The sequence below is a fragment of the Heliangelus exortis genome, chromosome 1 (genome assembly GCF_036169615.1).
Source record: "Heliangelus exortis chromosome 1, bHelExo1.hap1, whole genome shotgun sequence".
NCBI classification, from domain to species: Eukaryota; Metazoa; Chordata; class Aves; order Apodiformes; family Trochilidae; genus Heliangelus; species Heliangelus exortis.
Genome location: NC_092422.1, coordinates 107,982,032 through 108,001,022, shown reverse-complemented (window position 1 = coordinate 108,001,022; position 18,991 = coordinate 107,982,032). Strand labels below are relative to the sequence as shown.

The following is an 18,991-nucleotide window of genomic DNA, read 5'->3' as shown; positions in this document are numbered from 1 at the left end:
CCATGCATGGCTCTTCTGTGTGGTGCTGTTGAGATGCTCCCATGACAGGGAGGCTGTGAAACGGGGCTCTGAAAGGGACAGTCCTCTCATTGGATGTGCTGACTTGAGGTTTTTGTCAGCTGGATCTTTGGGCTTCTTGCCAGCCCAGAAAAAAAACTAACAAAGGCCATTTCTTCAGTTGCATATGACCAGGGAAGAGGGAGGGAGAAAAGGAAAGAAAAGAAATGAGGGACTGTAATATTTTTGAGAGAGAAACATGTTTTCCAGACGAGTAAAAATGTCTTATTTATATAGATACAGAGCCTCTGCTTACTGTGAGCCCCAGCATAACTCTTAAATCTCTGCAAAGTGGCATGGATCCATGACACATTGCTTTAGTGTAGTACAGATACCATTTGGCACTACATGGAAAGTTAGGGCACTCTTGAAACTGAACCTACAAACCTGTTGTGCTCAAAGATTAGAAAGGAAAAGATCCAACATTAGGCTGAGGGAGAATTGTTTGAACTGGCTTTGTCCATCAAAGGAAAATCTATAATGTGCCAGATCAAATTATAAATTAAAGGCTTATTTTGACTTAATCAACATTTTTTCACTCCGTTTCTTAGGTTCTTCAGAATGTTTATGCTCTTAAGACAATATTTATCAGGGTTGGGCAATGTCTGTGCCTTCAAATAAAGAAATAAATAGAGTACTCATATATCCCTATTTTTCAAAACTCCTGTTTCAGTTTTTCAGTCATTTAAAATCTGTCCAACTGTGCTCAGTGATTTCATGGTTCTTGTAGCCCCTGGCCACAGCATATTTGATGAAAGTTGAGCTGTTAGATAGCCTTTCCCAAACAAATTCCAGTGCAGCTACATTTTCCCATTCTTTGCCTGAGCTGCGACCTGATACAACTGGCACCATTTTAAACATTGCCAAATTCTATCCAGCTTCTCTTAAAAAATATATATTTTATATATATATATATATATATAGGTGAAAACAACATTTTTAATAGTCAAGCATGACTAACTGCTACTGTCCTTTCTCTGAATAAGCTGTTATCAAGTCTTTGAAGTTCTGCCAGTTTTTTCCACTACAAGGAAAACTTGATACCCGCTGGAATTTTTGGAGTACAGAGAGAGCAACAGCAATGGTCCTGTTGACTTAAAAACTGTGCATAATGTCCTGTTTTTATGAACACGTAATAAAGAATTGGAAACAGTTTTCTGTTTAGGTGTCCCTGCCTTTTCAACAGTACTACACCCTTAAGAAACTTGAGCTCTTTAAACTTCTTCCTAATGTGATATCCACAGCAACTTTTCTCATTCTCTCACTTGTTTTCAAGGCTTTTGTTTTTCGTGTCTCCTGCCCATCAGTACTTCAAGCTATCAAATGTTCCAGGGCTGTGTTTATCTGCCCCACGAGAAGCCTCTAAGCTCACACAGCGTAGCTTCTACTCTGTGTTTTGGGTGTTAGCCTCGGGGCTTTTCCTGCCATCACTACCCAGGAGAGTCTTTGAGTCTGGCAGTTTGCATAATGCAAGCCTGGGACTGCTGAAAATGATTATTAACACATTCAGTCTAACAGCTGGCTGCAGCTAGTCACATAAAAAACAGGTGCCATCTTCTGCTGATCCCATGCTCCAGTGGGCAGGTAAAGCTTTATCATCAAGATAATGTGCAGTAAGGGTCCTTCCTAGTAGTATACCCAGCATGCACAAACGAGTTACAGCCCAGCTTCATCTACAAAACAGGGTTCTCTTTCAACATGTGTACTGTATTAAGCTTTCTTTGCATCAGTGTAGAAAAATCTTCTGCAATGTGTCGTGATTGGAGCCATATGGTGTGTGAGAAACAGGTGGAGCAAAAGCTGAGCAAAAAGCATGAAAGGAGGAAAAAGTCACTTTTTAAATAGGCAAGAAAAAAGGACTGTGCTTGTGGTCACCACACTCTCAGCAATTATTATTAGAGTAAATAGTCAAACCCTTATCCAGAAAAGGGAGAGTGAATATAAAAAGTAATCCACTGTCTTGCTGCACACTTGAGAGAGGTGCTGCTAACAGTTCTTCAGTACATGTTATATATGGCCATGAACTGCTACAGGACCATTGTCTCTGACTTATATGTTGAGTATTCACAATCTGCTCATTCCTATGGTTTTTTTTCACCTCCATCAGGGAGTTTAATTTCAGTGATCAGATAGCATGATTATCAAACCCTCTAAGACTCTTTTCAAAGTGGTTACTGGAGCACTTCCCAAGTAAATATTTGTGGAAGTGCTTATAAGCAAAACAATTTCCTTGTGTATTTTCTGTTTCCATGAACATTCTTATTAGAAATATTAACAGAAATGAGAGACAATTTGCAAACTGTTGGTATTTCCAGCATAGTTGGATAGGGTGGTTTAATCAGGACATTTAGAACTGCAAGCCTTCTTTTAATTCTGCCTTTTGCTTGATGTCTGTGTTCTTTTTATAACAACAACAATAACAAAAAAAGTACGCAATTGCATGTTCCTACAGCAAGTAAAAGCCTAAGTAGCCATCCAGCTGTTAAAATTGGTGTTACATCTGAATTTTCTATGGATTTCCCACTGCATGGCAGGAAATCAGCTTTCATTGCTGCTTCCCCCTCCTCCCCATCTAGCCTCCTATTAGATTAATACCAGAAGCATGAAGTAACGTTTAACAGAAAGTTGTTGCTTTTAGCTCTGGGAAAACTTGGCAGCCTCTCCAGAAATGGCAGGGGGGAGGTGGAACCTGAAACCTCTATTAACTAAAGAGGAGATCTGAGGCATAAAGAAACATTTTTCTCCCCTTCAACTTCTGAGGTTTAAAAAAGCACGCTAATAACACACTGTTCCTGAGCCTAATGATGATTCTCTCTCAGCTCTTTCCTCTCTTTATGTGCTGATTCCCTGGCTCCTACAGGCCACTTTTGTGTCCCCTTTCTCATACTGTTACCTAATTTATATCCTGTCAGCAAAGCGTGCTACTAAGATAGTGGATTTCTCATCTTGTTTAGCATGGATTTCTACTTTACAGGAGGGCCCGGGGAGCTTGAACCAAAATGCATGTTGTTGATCCTGGACACTGGGATGCCTCCCCAACTGTTTTAAGGTTTCAACAGCACAAAGAGGAAGGAAAAAACCCACAGCATGCAAACAAGACATTATGAAAGAGAAGTGAGACCACCTCCAGCTTCTTGCTATCTCAGATTTCACAGTGGTCTTTAAACTATAGCACAAAATTATAATTTATTAAACCAACATGTTAAAAATTGTCATATGTTAATTTCCTGTGATACTCCAGGATCAGCAAGGAGATTTTATTGCTTCTTGTGGGCCTAATCCTACATCAGTCAGTGGGAATTTCATTGGAAGTGCACGTGGTGTCATGCCCACAGTGGTGCAAGCCCAGATTGAAGCACATATCTACAGCTTCTTGGCAAACAGGATACTCAGGCTGCCAGAACAGCAATGCAGAATGGAGGTAGATGCTCTCAGGTGAGCAACATAGACAAGAATATTTACACAAATTAGCAGGTTTTACACAATCAAGATCCTGTGAAGTAGCATTTCTAAACTTCTCATATTTCTGTAATGTCTGAGTTTGCTTTTCAGTTTACCATAAAGCCATTAGCTTAGGTGTTGCCCCATGAAGTCTGAGCTTCTGGTTAAAATGCAGGGGCCCTAGCCACCTCAGGGAGAGGTGTGGAACTTTGATTTTCAAGTACCCCAATACTTTATTTTCCTTTGAGTAAACTCAGGATTTCCACAGCTATTCTGGCAGTTTGCAGCCTCCCTGCAGGCAGTACACCTACCATGAGCAAGGTGGTATACCCAACAGCAGGCACAGGGAAACAGTGTTACCAGTGGGATGGTTCCCTCTTATTCCCCAAGGTAACCCAAAATGGGCCTGATGTAAATGGGAAAGGGAATAACAGGATATAGATTAACCTGGCAGTGGGCATATGCAAGGTGTATGTGTCCTCCTGTGCCTTGCAATCCAACAAGCTCCCTGGTACAGAAGCTGTTCTGGTCTCAGGAGACAGATTCCTCCAGCACACATCAGTTAAAAAACCTGTGGGGAGATGCTCACCCTCCTTCCCCCTTTCCCTGCACATTCTGACAGGACTCAAACATATTTGAGCCTGCAGCCCCTTCCCTACCCCACTATATTTTAAGGGTTTTGTTGAAGGGGTGCAAGTATAGTGTGGAGGTTAGATGGTGGGATTGTCACTTGCCTACTATTTTCATTTAGGTTGATTTTACATTAGGCATTAGTGCATTTTCAGGATGTTTATCTTTGGGTTTCGCACATTGTGTCTAACCCTTAAATCAGTTTTGTGTACAGGCTACAAAGGGAAAAAGTGATTATAATTTATATTTTTCAGTTGCTTTTAACCCTGTCTGTATTTGAAGAAAAATCCCCAATAGCTAAGACTAAAATATATCTCTGCATCTAAGTCTGCCCCTTTTAGTGCATGAAAGTAGTAGCTATATTGTGTCATCCTTTGTGCTGCTAATGGGACTTAATTTCACATTTGGAGGCCATCTGTTGAGAGGAAAAAAACCCAACTACTCGATGCACATATAAAAACTTGTTAGCAAGGGCAACTTCATTAATCAGTTCTGAGGATGTATTTTTATCTACAGTTTGTTAGGTGGAGATTTTACCTTTATGAAAGCCACTACATCAATTCCAGCTCAAATTACTCTGAACAGAATGAAGTAAGTTTTGCCTATCATCTTTCCTTTTGTTAGAAAAGCACTGTTTTACTCTTGATTCTTTAGTAATTAACTGAGTTCCACCTGAAGGGGAAGAGTATTTTTTACAGGAGGAAGAAACCACATGAGCATTTATTTCAACACGGAAATCTGTCTTTACACAGATTAATTGTGAAATAGAAGTACTATCTTGGGTTCTTGTGTTCCACACCTTGCTTCCTCTGGGTAAGCTTGGGCAAGTGGTTTAAATGCTTTTAGATTCCTTTCAATTTCTTATGAAAGAGAATACCATCTTCTTCACATTACCCACCACTTTGGTAGGTGTATAAAAGGTTTCTGCATTCAGATTTGATAAATAAGGGTTGAGACCAAAGGAGAACAGAAAACTTCCCTGGCTTGGCATCAGAGGCAAATCATAAGGCCCCAAACTAAGCTGTGTATGGGAACTTAGGAATCACTCATTGCTTGCTGTGAGGAAGATTAAGTATAGAAGGGGCAATTGCAGGATGAAGATAGCTTTGTATCCAGCCACTGAGTACAAAATAATTAGCTGCCTTTATCTGTGACTATAATTAGACTACTGGAGTAGCTCCATAATTTGCACTGTCTTCTGCCAGCCATTTGCCTCCTGACTTAACATCTCCAAGGAGCATGGACCAAGGTTGTGCCTGTAGACCTCGTGCTTGCAGTTTTCAACGTTTGCTCACAGCTCTTCTATCAAGAATGTATTTGTGTACAGAAAAACTTTAATAACACTCTAGTAAGTTTAGCTGCAGTATCAGAGTTGGCTAATGAAGCCCTAAGCCCTCCCATTCTCAGCAGCATGCTGATTCTAGCAAAGGAAGCAATTAATCAGCTGCAAGGACAGATAGCCATACACAAGCTAATAGGGTAGTGCTCTTGTGATTTGAAGTAGAGTAATGGCTGGCCTGTGTTTGCAAAAATGCTTTTTGGTTACTAAAATGTTCTATGTAAGAAGAAGTGGCATGATCCTGTCTTGCACTAAATGACTAGCTGCTTTAACAAAAATGGTTCCCTTTCCAACAAATCCTGTCTTGATGGTTCCCTTTCCAACAAATCTTGTCTTGTTTATATCTTTAGGCCACTATGGCTACAACATTGGCACTACTTAAATGAGTCATTACGAGTTGTGCAATTCATTGATAGAGACATTTTTAAGGCAGCTACTTGCTATTAAAAAAAACCTAATCACCTGAATTAATCAATCCCACACTTCTATGGTAGTTCTGCAGTGCAACCACAGTCTGAGCTACAGTCAGCATCAGGAACAGCAGGCCTCACAGCTGCACTGCAAACCCAGCCAAAGCCTGACAGAAGTGCAACAAAACCCACCTACCAGACCTGTCCCTTAAGCTCTGTATTCAGCTACAGAAGCAGCCCAGCACTTGATGATTCAGAGGAATGCAAAACCTAACCACTTCCTTGCTTTGCAATTACAACCTAGTTAATTGTGTACAACTGTGCAAAGGAAGAGGGTGAGGAAATTCCTTTCTTGACCCTTCCAGCAATTGACTTGTGCCCTGAGGCATAAGATTTGATTACTCGTGTAACTTATTTTCCTCAGGCAGTTTCTTCTTGATAGCTCTTGTGTGACAATTTAAGAAAGTTTCAGGCCAAGTCACAGAAACACTGTACTGGTTGAACCTCAGTTTATATTATTTTTTATTGTTTTATATATCTCTCTACTGAGTGCTGCATTAACAGATTTTTAACTTGGATGACTACACAATAGTGTAACTACTGTGTGTGATTTTTTTTCACCAGATTGGTACTGATGAATGCAGTGGGCTTCAGGTTGCCTTTTGATTTTGTAGAGATTCACAATGAGCCTTAAAAATCAAGTTTCTTGCAGTACCTACAATCCATCCTGCTACAGTGCCTCAGAATGTCCTTTGAGGAAGTTACACCAAAAGAATCACTGCTTGCTTTAAAGTTTCACCAGAAGTCCTAGTTGTGAACACTGTTATTATTTTCAAGCTATACAAAACTGAGTAGTTTTACTCTGCAATGACAAGCAACAGCTGGGTTTTTTCACTGAGGCAGTGTTTCAAAATGCTGTTTATATGCTGGAAAGCACTGAATCCTTACAACCCTGTTTGTTGTCGCAGGTTTGTTCAAAAAGGGTGCAATTTAATAAAAATCCATTGGTATGTTGGTTTTGCCTGTTTGAGAAAGAAAGGTTAGGTCTCAAGCACAGATGCTCAGATCTGTGTTGTTCCTTTTCTCAGGAATCACTCTAAAGCAAGTACTTTTTGGACCTTTTTCAGAAGCAGAAGTGCAGGGAGGGAAGAGGTTTCACCAGGGTCATGTTCTTGGTCTGCATCAGCCCACCAAAGAATGTCACAAACTTGGTTGGGAGCCCAAATGAATAGTTAAGGCAGGAAAACGAAGAAACCAGACCAGTTATGCTATTAAAGAAAAGACTGGGTGTAGCTACACCCAGTCATCAACAGGTAGCTTTATCGCAACTGATTTTGTTAGGCTGGGTATTGTCTTTCCCTCCTGTAGGTAGCAGAAATCCCAACCAACTCCCTGCTGTGGGCTCTGGCTCACTTGACAGAAATGCAGTCATGTCCACACCTGATGTGGATAAAATCTATAAAGGCCAGGGACCAGGTAATGCAGAGGATGTGATTGTGGGTGCCTGCTCAGGGGTGACTGCAGTGCTGTGCTTGCATAACCAGGAAGGAAAAATCACCACACAACTGAAGTATTTTATTACTGTTTTCAATGCTTCTGATTCAAGCCTGCTTTTTGCAAACATTCCAACATTTGATTTCTACTTATATGCATTACCATGGAAACTAAATTTTTATTGGGCATGCTTGTATGCTCAGGGGTGGAGAACCTCAAAAGCCTTTATGATGTGAAATACAGTTGAGGTAGCCATACAACTGTAATGAAAGCAGTTAAAGCAAGTTTGGTGGGCTGTTCAACCCAGCTATGACTTGTACCCGTTGTGCAAGTTTCCATACCCTTTTTCTTAACTTTATTCAGCAGAAGTATTGTCTCTTTTGTTCCAACAAGGGTTTTCAGCTAGCTCTCTTTAGGTTTTGGAATGTCACTTGTTTGCTAATTTTTAAGTATTTCCTACTCATAAAGTGTCTAAGAAAGGGCTTTTTTTTTTTTCTTGCTTGCTTTTTTTTTTTTTTTTTCAAATTGCCAGAGCCCTGCCTGCTAGACATTCCAACTTACTGAGTTATACTAGGGCCTCTGGTATGGCTGGTTTTGAATACCTCTTGTTCTTTTAGAAATTCCTTATTTTTGTCTACTCTGCTGCCAAGAAACAGATGTCACTGACTCAGATAACATTTTCCCAGTGTACATATATGACGGGAAACACATGTTCTGCCTGACCCAGCTTTGCTGCCACCTCACCTACTGTGTAATAACTAACTAAAGGAACATTTCAGCCCGCACATCAGAAGTCCTTCAGAGTAACAGTTTAACCACAAGTGCAAAGTTACTTTTTTTCTGTACTATTAGGCATCAGTTTCTCTGGGGAGATTTTTGCAGCCTGTTACTTGCAGCTTTTTCTACTTAAAAGGAAAAGGAAGATCATGTGAGGCTAAGGGAAGGTTGGCTGGTTTTGGCTCTGGCTGCTGCAGGGTTAAAAGCCATTCTCCCTTTTCCTGCTGTGAACACGTCCTTAACTCTGCATTCATTACACCTAGACACCTTTAGTTTTTCTGTGTGCATTCCTTGCTTGTTCAGTGAAATAAACGGAAGAGCCAGCTTCAAAACAAGTGGTAAATGAAGTACTTGGAAGTTTGTGGGGGCATAACAGCAGAAAAGCTCAACTACAGATTGGCCTATTAGAGTAATTAGTCTCGACATCTTCTCCTAATATAGGGAAACTACACTCAACACCAGGACAGCCAAGGCCATTTCTTTTTTTTCTTTTTTAATGAATATTCTCAGGAACATGAGTGTTGCTATTAAGATTCCAGATTTTAAGGAGTTATTAAAAAGTTTATATTGCAGCAAAGGAACAGTTTTAGCCAAGTAAAATATCCCCTGGAATAGGGCAAGGCAGGAACCAGTTCACAACACCTCATTTCCCCATGGCAGGTGGGAACAGCCTGCAATCATAATACCCCTTCACATCTACTGAGAGCCACCTGAGCTTCAGCTCTCCCTGCAGGACCCCCTGAGCAGTAGGTACAACCCTCAATTTCCTCCTGGAGAAACAAATGGGGAAAGGTAGAGTGATGAGGCCACACAGCACGAAACAAGGTCACTATGCAGGATACTCTGGCTCGCTGCCCTGAGCACAGTCCTCCTGGCTGGCTCACATCTCTCTTTGCTGGTGTGTTCCTTACCAAGCTGAAGCTTTCTGTGCTCTTGGTGAGAGAAGGACACCAGGCTTCTTTGGCAACTATGCTCTGCCAAGCTGGTCTTGGTTTGTACACTTGCTTTGGTTTGCAAACCCCACCAGCTATGCCTGGCTGGGCTCACCAGCCTGCTCCCCTGTTTTGGGACAGCAAAATGATGGTTCATCTTTTGATGATGCACAGGGCCTGGATGGGGGTCTTCTGGGAGCCCTGTGTGTCTATATGCACATGTATGTGTTCACACACAACATGTGTTTTTTTTCCAAGTGAGACTAAATCGCAGGAAGGCTTCTGGCAGGCGGCAGCAAGGTGGGATCCCACTGACTAGGGTGAGTGGCAGGGATGCCCCACCAGGGCAGGGAGACAACCGAGCTCCCCTTCGGAGTTGGGAAGGTGGAGGGCAGCCCCCTCCTCAACACGGCTCCCCCGGGGAAGATGACAAGGCAGGTGAGCAGGAGGAGGAAGGGTGCAGGTAAACTCACCCCCAGCCCCAGGCAAGGAAAACCGGGCCCGCACCCTCCCAGAGCCGCCCTGTTTGCTCAGCTAATCTGGCAGGCAGGAAATTCCCTGGCGATTCATATATATGGATCGCGAAACGCCTGCGGCGGCCCCCCCAGCAGCCGTCCCCCGGAGCGGCCCCGACGAGACCCCCGCCTCTCTATGGACACCTCTGCGCCAGTTTCCCCCTTTTCGCCCGCCCGCCCCCACTCCCCCTTCCCCATTCCCACTCTCCATCCCCACCCCCCGCCCCTTACCCCCCACTCCTGCTGCCCTTCGGCCGCCCCGCTCCCGCGACCCCGGACTGCGGGGAGCGAACCATTCCGCCCGCGGGGGTGCCCCACGCCCCGGCCTCGCCGTGGGGCGGGCGCGGCTCTGTGCGGGGCGGTGCTGGCAGCCGGGCGGGGGGCGGCTCCCGGTGGCGGCGGGGAGAGGAGGCGGAGGCGGCGGTGATCGCAGCGGCAGCGGCCGGGAGGGCAGCGGGATGTGCGGGGGGCAGAGGCGGCAGGAGGCGGTGAGTGCACGTCCGGGGAAAGAGCCGTCCCGCGGGGTGGGTTCCGTGTTCCTGGGCGGCAGGGACGGCTCGGCTCTCGGCGGAGCCCTTCGGGGCTGCCTGCGGGGATGAGGAGAAGGTTCCCGCCGGCTATGCGGAGCCCGAGTTGACGCTGGCTCAGCTGCTCACAGCTGTCGCCCGTTGGTTTGTTTGGGGTTTTTTTTTGCTACTTTTAGGCGAGTTTGTGCCAACGACCTCCCGACCCCCTCACGTTTCTGGCGGGTGGTGGCGGCGGCGGCGGAGTCCCTCTCCTTTACCTCCCGACTCGGCGGGGACCCTGCAGCCATCCCCCCATGTCCCTTTCGGCGCCAGCCTCCTCTCCTTCTTTGTCCGGGTGTTTCCCCCCGGTGCCGGCGGGCGCTGCCGCGTCCCCGCCGGCGAACAAAGCCTCTGTCCCGGCCGGCGGCGGGGGCGTCCGTGGGCCGGCGAGGCAAGGGAGGAATCGCGGGGCTTGGTTCGTCTTTGGTTGTTTTCCCATCGTCAATAATCTACCTGGCGGAGGGGAAGAGGTAGGACAGGGCTCTTTGTCCGCGCTTCTTTGTTAAGCCCGTGGCTTTTAAAGCCTGCGGCTGTGCAGGAGCTGCTGTGCCCAGCGGAGATGGGTTTCTCCTCAGGCTGAGCTGGCGATGGATGCCGTCTCGGCATCGCTGGAGTTTAGCAACGGGAATCCGGCATTCCGTCTGATTGGCTTGGGGAAATCAAAGGGGTTTTAGGCTCGGTTCCCCCCGATAGAGCTCAGTAAATCACCCCTCCTGTAGCCCTGTCAACAGCCGGTGCCAGGGCGTGCCTCGGTGTCGCCCGGAGCCGCACGCTCGATGGTAAATTCACCTTGGAGATAAGATAGGAGCCTTTTTGGAAAGCTACCTGATACCCACCAGCAAAAGGAGGGGCGGGCTGGAAACTAACAGTCTGCGCTCCTTCTCCTCCTGCCCCAAAGCTGCCTGAGGAATTTCCCCATGTGCAGAAGTGTAAATAGACGGGCTGTGCTTACATAAAGGCTCAAGAGGTGGGCTTTCTGCCTCTGCCACTGAGTGCTTGCCTGATCTTAAACACATGGCTTTTGTCCCCAGTTCCTTCCCCCCGCCCCCAAATGCTCATCTTGTCAATGTATCATCTTGTCTGCACACTTGGACTTTGCACATGCCCAAATCCTCCACATCTGTGTCTCCAGGCCAGCTGGGTGGACATGGTACCAGTGAATGCCATGGTGATTATTTTGCCTTTGTGCCACACATTCCCTCCCTTTTGGGAAAAGAAGCAGACAAGAGAGGCAATTTTACATGTTCTCACTTTTAGCAAACTTCTCAGTTTTTGGTTTTGTTTTGTTGTTTTTTTTTTCTTTCTCTATATTCTTATAGATACAGTCCCCAGATATAAGGTATTAGCATGGGAAAGGAAGAGAGGTGGGAGAGGAAGGGCATGGGAGTGCCAAATGGAATCACCAGGGAGGATGGGTTTGTTTTCCTACAGTAGAAGGAAGCAATGTAGGGAGAAAGGAGGTGAAGTTATCATATCATGGGAGAGTGCCTAGCTTTGCTGTCAGGGGAAGGGTTAGGCCTCTGCTAAGGGGTAGAAGACAAGGACATACTTTTAAGGCAGTCAGATAATACCAGTGAATTATTCCAGAGCCAGTAGTACCATTTTTGGTTGTTTTATAGTTACTTTTCCACACCAGAAATTTATTTCCTTTCCATTTTGACAAATGTTAAATTGAGTCTTGTGTGTCCATGTTTTCATTGAGGGAATGGAAAGCTTTGGCAGCAACCAGGACAGGAAGAATAGTCATATTTTCCTTTTTTTCTGAATCAGTGATTGTCTGTGCTTATAAGATGCAATTAGCAACTATCTCCTTGAAAGCATGCAAAGATACCAGTTGACCTTTGTATGGAAGGAACTAAGTCCATCATGAAAAAATTTGGAGAATTTTTGGTTTTAGATAGGAAGCAGAAGATGGCTGAGGTAAAGATTGCAGGTCTACCTTGAGGCTGGAGTTGGTTAAGAAGGACTAAAGGGGCTTGGATGGGAAGATCTCACCTGTCGTTATAGATCCAGAGAAAGGCTGAAATAATGAAAGTGGGGGCGAAGTGCTGATTATTGTTTATGGAAAACTTATTGCTGTGTTCACTGCACATGGAGTGTATTCTCTCAATTTTCATTCTTTAAAGCAAACAGTTCTGATGTGTAGTAACTCCAGTATAGCATACAGTGCTTCCCTTTGCACTAATTAAACAGCTATAAGATGATGCCATGTTTGGGTGTTCAGAGGAGATAATGCCCGAGTAGGCTTTGGTTTGGGCTAGTGGGGCACATCCGAGATGCAACTGAAATCCAAGAGTTTTCCCCTGTAGAAGATCCCTCAGAGACTGTAGCACAGAAGTCAATAAATGTGACCAGGCTTGTTTTAATGACTCAAAGCTCATGCAGGTGGGATTGTTGGTTTTTGTGTTTTTTTTTTTTTTTTTTTTAAAGAACCATTTTGTTTAACTGCCTTAATTATATTAAATGATGTGACTGAAGGTATAGCACCTCATTCCTGGCTTGAGGGAGCGCAGTCCTGGGATTGTATGATTTTATGACTTGCTGACAAATGCAGCCCTGTATTTGAGCAGACAGGCCCATGGCACAGTAGCACAGCAGCCAGGGAGGATGGCACTTGAGCTGTCACTGTCATGATGTGGTTTGCCAAGCAAGTATGATGAGAAGCATTTAGTCTGGGGGGCATGCTCACTGCCCCGAGAGTGCTGGAAAATGAAGAAACGTTTGAAGAGCTGGAGGGGACGTTTGGAAATATGGGGCAAGCATCTCAGGAAGGAGACAAATTGTGGAGAAATGGACAAATGAAATCAGAGAGACAGAAACTGTCAGAATAAGTGGGCACTGGAGGGAACTGAGTAACGAAAGGAAGTGACAGGCACAAAGTGGCAGTGAAAGAAATCAGCACAGAGGAGAGCAGATCTTGGGCAAAGGTTGCCTGAGAGAAATTCAAGAGACAGATAGGAAAAAAAATGGTAAGGACATCCAAGAAGACCAAAAAAAGAAAAAGTGAGTAGATGAACTTTGAAGCTGCTCTGATTAGTTTTTCTAGATGCTTACATTTTCTAGGACTTACCTACCTGCTGGCTAAGGCAAACTCTCGTTGAATTTTTTAGGGGCACCCTAGAGGCAAGTTAATCATGTCAGGTGGGAAAGGAGAAAGGTTTCTTTAGAGTCTTTCTGCTCCTATACAGTGAGAATTTCTGCTCCTGTACAGTATGAATTTGGATTCATCATTGTTTTTCACTCAACCCCCAGCCCCCATCCTGAAATTTTGGATGAAGAAAGTCTGTATTTCTTGGGCTTCAGGAGTGAGAACTATATTGGTCTAGAATATTTATGTACATGTATTACTACATTAGCTATATTTTTTGTTTGGGGTGTGTTAGTCTGCACAGTAGAACACAATCACAGTCCACCAGCCAAGCTTTCTTTTTGCTGTATCTGTGAACTTTTTAAGTCTCAATTTGCAAGTCTTTTTAGCATGCTCAAATTCTCAATAGGAGAGGAGTTAATGAAATAGTGTTAGAATAATACCAGGGAGCTCATCATTACTGGCATAAAACTAATCAGTCATTAGGTCAGATAACTGAACTCTTAAGCTTAAATACCATAAATGTGCCAGGATAGGAAAGATGAATATGACTTGACATATGGCTTGTCCTCTGCCAGTCCTGTTTTTCTGCATGAAGAAAGGAGTTCTTTGTTTTAACAGAAATCTCTTCTAATACATTTCTACCTTTTGGCGGCTTTTGTTTGGGCAGAAAGGAATTAACTCTCCTTACCTCAACACACTTCATATTCAGTCCAGATGAAGCAGTTGTTTGCGTGACTGCAAAATAAGGAAGAGTCACTGATGTCCAGTCAAATAATTCAATCTGATAAATGGTCTAACATTTTGTCTTACCCAGTACATAGGAATTAGATTGGATTCATTGATATGTGTACTTTAACAGTTTCAGTTTCAGGTAGGAGTAGCTATTATGGCACAAAATTTATAAAACTTCAACATTTTCACTGTCATTTTTATTTGGACACACTCAAGAGTCTCTTATATCAGTGTTTTAAATCTCAACTTGTAGTCAACAAACTATAGTGTTTACATGGTAATGAATGTTTTCATACTTAATGTGCATTTAAAGTTGTCAGTTGTCATGACTGGATTCAAATGATTACATGGCTTCTTTTTACTGGAAAGGGCAGTTGATTTGAACCCTTCAACATCAATCCTTATCAAGTATTTGAGAATCCTACTCATACAGTAGGACAGAATAATTAAAAATTTTCTTATTTGAGTGAAATGTTTAGAGTAGTTGGGGTAATTAGTCCTGCAAAAGAGATGTGGTTTATGAGGGAAGTAAAGTTATTTAGGGTGTTTTCTATTGCTGTTGTGTTGCCCTTTTTCTGCTCCTTCGCCAGTATCCAACACGGTAATTTCTTGGAGGAAGAGATAAGCCATAAGAGGGACTTCCTCTGCCTCTCCCTTTTCCTCATCGGAAGCCTGCAGGATTATGAGGGAGTGACTTAGTCAAATCTGGATATTTGATTTTTAATTTATTTTGTGTTGGTGAAGGTGCCAAGCTGTGAGCTTGCCCTCACTTCTGCTACAGGGACCAATGGATTGCAGGACCTACATTATGAAAAGCCAGGGACTGAGCTGACTTCAGGGCTATACTAGCAGGAAATTAGCTGTAGCTCTAAGCCTAGTATATTGTGTTGTGGGGGAGGAGAAGGAGGAAATGAAGAAGGATTTTTAAGGTGACTTTTAGATAGCATCATTGCCAAGTTGCCAGGTTCTTGGCAAAGATGGCTGTGGACTCTCATAAGGATGTGTCCAGTCACTGATTTATAGGTACAGAATCTCCATGAAATAATGCAGGTGCCTTTCTGTGAATATATTGCTTTGTTTTGACAGTAGGCTTTAGGGTGCTGGGGTAAAATGGATTTATACTTGAGTGTTTTTTGGAGTTATACTGTAGATCCCAGTGAGTTTAACATCCACATCCATTTAAACCTATCAGGACTTTGTTTGCAAATAAACAAAGTCAAAGGAAAAAAGCAGTCCTGATTTAATCAGGAGCCATGTGCATTGTCCTCAGTCATACACGGATAAAGTATATCAATGTGATATATCAGTCTATTCATTCACTTAGGTGTATTACACCACAGGAAAATTAAATCTCTGGGCACCAAAGCTACCAGCACTCATTCACCAGATTTAGTTCAGGGTGGAAAATGTAGGCTTTTTTACTTTGTGAACAACATGTATTTTATTGGAACAGTTAAAACAGACCCTAATAATTTGAAAACCTTCTTGTTTCTGGCCAAACGAAACTCAGATGATGTTGTGCCAGCTGTGGCAGTGGATGGATTTTTGGCCTTACCCTCCATCACTTGGGGAAAACATCTGTTTTCTGTGGATGGCTGCATGATGCTGTAGGAGTTCCTAAAGAGAAGTGTTAGGAATAGGAGCTGCCAGGACCCACTCATAATGTGTTTTTTCAAGAAACAGAAAATGAAGAAACAAAGAAGAGCAGAAAAGCCTTAAAGGAGAGATGAGAGTTTGTTTATAAATGACTGTTTATTTTCAGTCAGAAGAGCACTTCAGCAATGCCTCAGGCATCACAAACCCCTCAGTCTGCAACCTAAGAGCAAAGTGAGTGCCACAATAGGGAGTTGGTTATCAGCCCAGGCAGAGTAAAGGAAGAGGTGAGAAACTGTGTCCTTAGAAAACGTTGCCCTCAGCAGACTAAATGCTGGATAAAGCTGTACCTGGGGCTTGGTTGAGCTGCAGCCCTAGACTTCTTTGTGAAGGAAAGGGAGTTTTTACTGTCAAGACACCCTGTGTATTAATATCTCAAAACTGGAATCCATTGTTTGACTTGCTGCCTGTTTGAGTCGTGAATCACTGTTTCTTCTGGTCGTTAGTGAAACAAAATTTAATCTGGCCTGGGTACTGCAGAGACGAAACATGATTTGGTAATTCTGTATACATTCACTTCAGATGACTTTATAAATCCCAGATGAAATAATTTTGCTTCGTTCCAGCCAAGGCAGAGCACGGCATGTGCTCTGTAATAAGAGTCAGACTCACTGGTTGCTGGATGAGGCCCTGTACAACCCTCATCTAAAAGAATATAATTTCTTGTGAGCAGACAAACTGTTGGGTGTGAGCTGTTTATTTGCTTATTAATTGTTCCTTGCTTATGCTTACAGCAGAGTTTTAGAAAATTCTTCCCCCCCCCATAGTTGCTAGGTGGCAACTTCTCTGATCTCTCATCCTCTAAGAAGAGAGATGTGTAATGAGTTCTTGAACTGAAACCATATAAATGTTTAACCATAGAAAAGACATTCTTCCTTTCAGCTGTTAGCAAACCCAGGTATTCACCAAACCAAACTGAAGACTGAAATTTCAATTACATAGATACCCTCCCCTCTCAGCTGTTCTCACTTTAGTCTTTGTCACATTGATTAAGCAGTAGCCATCTTCTCATGGAATAGAAAGGATGGGTTTGAGTTTTGGTTTTTTTTTTGGTGATTTTTGCCAATGGCTTTAATCATAAAGCAGCAATGCTAAAGCTGTAGGAAAACTAATGGTATTTAAGTTTCTTTCAAATGAACACTTTTTTCTGTCTTTTAACTCCAAGTTGTCCATAATTTAGATTTGTGTTTGATTATATGGTTGTACTTTTGTCACAGAACAGTGAAACGATGAGGGTCACTAGTTTTCCAAGTCAAGTAGGATATGTCCTGAAAAGTTTGATTTTTGCTTGTTTCCTGGGGAGCTCTGCACTTGACGTGCAGTATATTGAATAGTTATTACACAAGCTGTATGGCAAGACAGCAACACAGCAGCAATTTTAACAGGATTCCTACCCTAGTCCTTCACATTTTGTAGGCAGACAAAGTCAGAGAGCCAGTTTGGCAAGTGGGAGAACCTCTGTTAACTCCTGCCAGGGTCAGCTGCCTGTCAGCCACAGCCCTGCTGGGGGTCCACAGGCATCCCCAGCCCTGGCAAGGAATGTGCCTGGGATGCTGCACAGCTTTCTAGTTGTGAAGGTGTGAGGCAAGCTGGTAGGAATCAAGGAAGGAGTCTCACTGTGGGGTGGAAGATCCATTGGGATAAAAAGGATGGTAAATGTTTCATGTCAACAGAATAACCCGTTGAGCAAGAAATTTGGGTTGAAAAGCTATCTGCTGCCTGGATTGTTGCCCACCATTCTGCTCTGGAGAACTCCAGTTCTGTGAAGGACTCTGCTGGAGGGTCTGAGGGTGTCCCTCCTCATCCTGACTCCTTGGAGAGCAGCACAGGTTTTGGAGAACCGTAGATTGTGTGCTCTAGGAGGAGGCTGTCACGGTGAAGCCCACCTCTCTCTGTGAGGGCTGTAGAGATACCCCATGGGGTAGAAACTCTCTCCTTAAGAGTGAGAAGTGATGCCTGCAGAGAAAGAAAAAGCACTGCAAATGAGACCAGTGCAGGGGGATTCCTTGGGGAGCAGACAGGACCTGTCCCCTGCTGGAGAGCACCTAAGGGGAAGCAGGTGAGGCAGAAGCCCAGAGGTCACAGTGAAGGAGCCTTCCTCTGCAGGGATTAGGAGCAAGCTCCCTGCTCCCAGGGCTGTCCTCCTAAGAGGATAACATCAAAAAGCATGGCAAGGAAAGTCCTTGCAACAGAGACCTGAAACATTGCAGCTGTGATGAGTGCAGTTAATTAGATGGGTTGCTCGGCTCTAGACAGCCCCAGACATCTGTCTCTATTCTTCACTTGTTTTTCTGCCACGTTTCTATTTGCTTGTCCAGAGTTAAAGCTCAGAGGACCTACAGATGGTCACCATTAATTTTGTCACTTGCTGTAGGTTTTTTTTAAAGCTTTTTTGTCAACCTTTTGAAAACAGATGTGTGTATATATTAAAAAATAAATCTTTTTATAGAACAACTCACTAGAGATCTATTTGGATTTAATTTTAGTCTTTAGTGGCTGGAATTTAATTTTGGCGTTTCACTTAAGCCAAGTGTCTCCTGTAGCTCTATCAATTTTTTTATTTTTTTTTCTCTCTCTCAAACAAAGTTTAAAGAATCTCCTTGGATTCCTAGTCTGGCTTCTGTGAAACCTGAGAAATCATGGCATGCAAAAACATTTTTGTGTTTTGGATCTCATGCCTGCTTTTGCACAGGTTTCTTCATGACTGCAGGATGCTGGTGTTGCGTAGGCTGAAATTGGGCTGTGGACTTTCAAATACAAAATCTTCTGCAGAAAAGTCCAACCTTGCTAGTGATTTCTTATGGAAGCTACAGAAACTCAGACAAAACTCAGGAGCTGTGACTAGTAACTGCCTGCATAATCAGGAACAGAGAGAATGGCCAGTTATCAAATCAAATGATATGGGCTTTTAAATGGATAAAACAGCTGCAGTCGGTTTTGTTCTTAGCATCCACATTAAACATGGATTGCCCTTTCCAAACAGCTTTTAACATACTTGTTATTGCATTGTCTTTGACGCTAATTTTTTGTCTCTGAGAATGCTAATTTTGGTCTGTATTACACACTCAAAAATATTCTCAGAATACACTTCTTAATGCTTTTTAAAAAATTATTTTGTTACTTTATTTGCAGGTCAGAATCTATCTGGATCACTCAAATTAGCTTTGTTTTAACCACCTTGTAGAAGACAAATATGATGCCGAACAGAAATAACATCTCCTCCTTTCAGAATGTTGGATCAGGTAATCAATTAATAAATATGGAGTTTGTTTCTGAGTGTACTGAGGTCTTTCAGAATTTATCAATTTTGGTCCTTTAATTCTTCTGACACATGGATAAGATGAGTGCTTTGTT

General features: G+C 43.3%; 1 protein-coding gene across 8 annotated transcripts in view; it reads left to right on the top strand.

Annotated features, from left to right (window-relative positions):
* PHLDB2 (pleckstrin homology like domain family B member 2) overlaps positions 1-18,991 on the top strand; it is an 85,734-nt gene that overhangs the window by 7,002 nt on the left and 59,741 nt on the right. For 4 of the 8 annotated variants that reach the window (XM_071757443.1, XM_071757425.1, XM_071757454.1 and 1 more), the window contains exons 1-2: positions 9,985-10,083; positions 18,770-18,879. In XM_071757443.1, the coding sequence (XP_071613544.1) occupies positions 18,831-18,879 (49 nt within the window). In that variant the 5' untranslated portion in view covers positions 9,985-10,083; positions 18,770-18,830. Of the gene's footprint in view, positions 1-9,974; positions 10,084-18,769; positions 18,880-18,991 lie in introns of those variants that run through there. The other 4 variants (XM_071757398.1, XM_071757391.1, XM_071757406.1 and 1 more) reach the window with 3 other exon arrangements.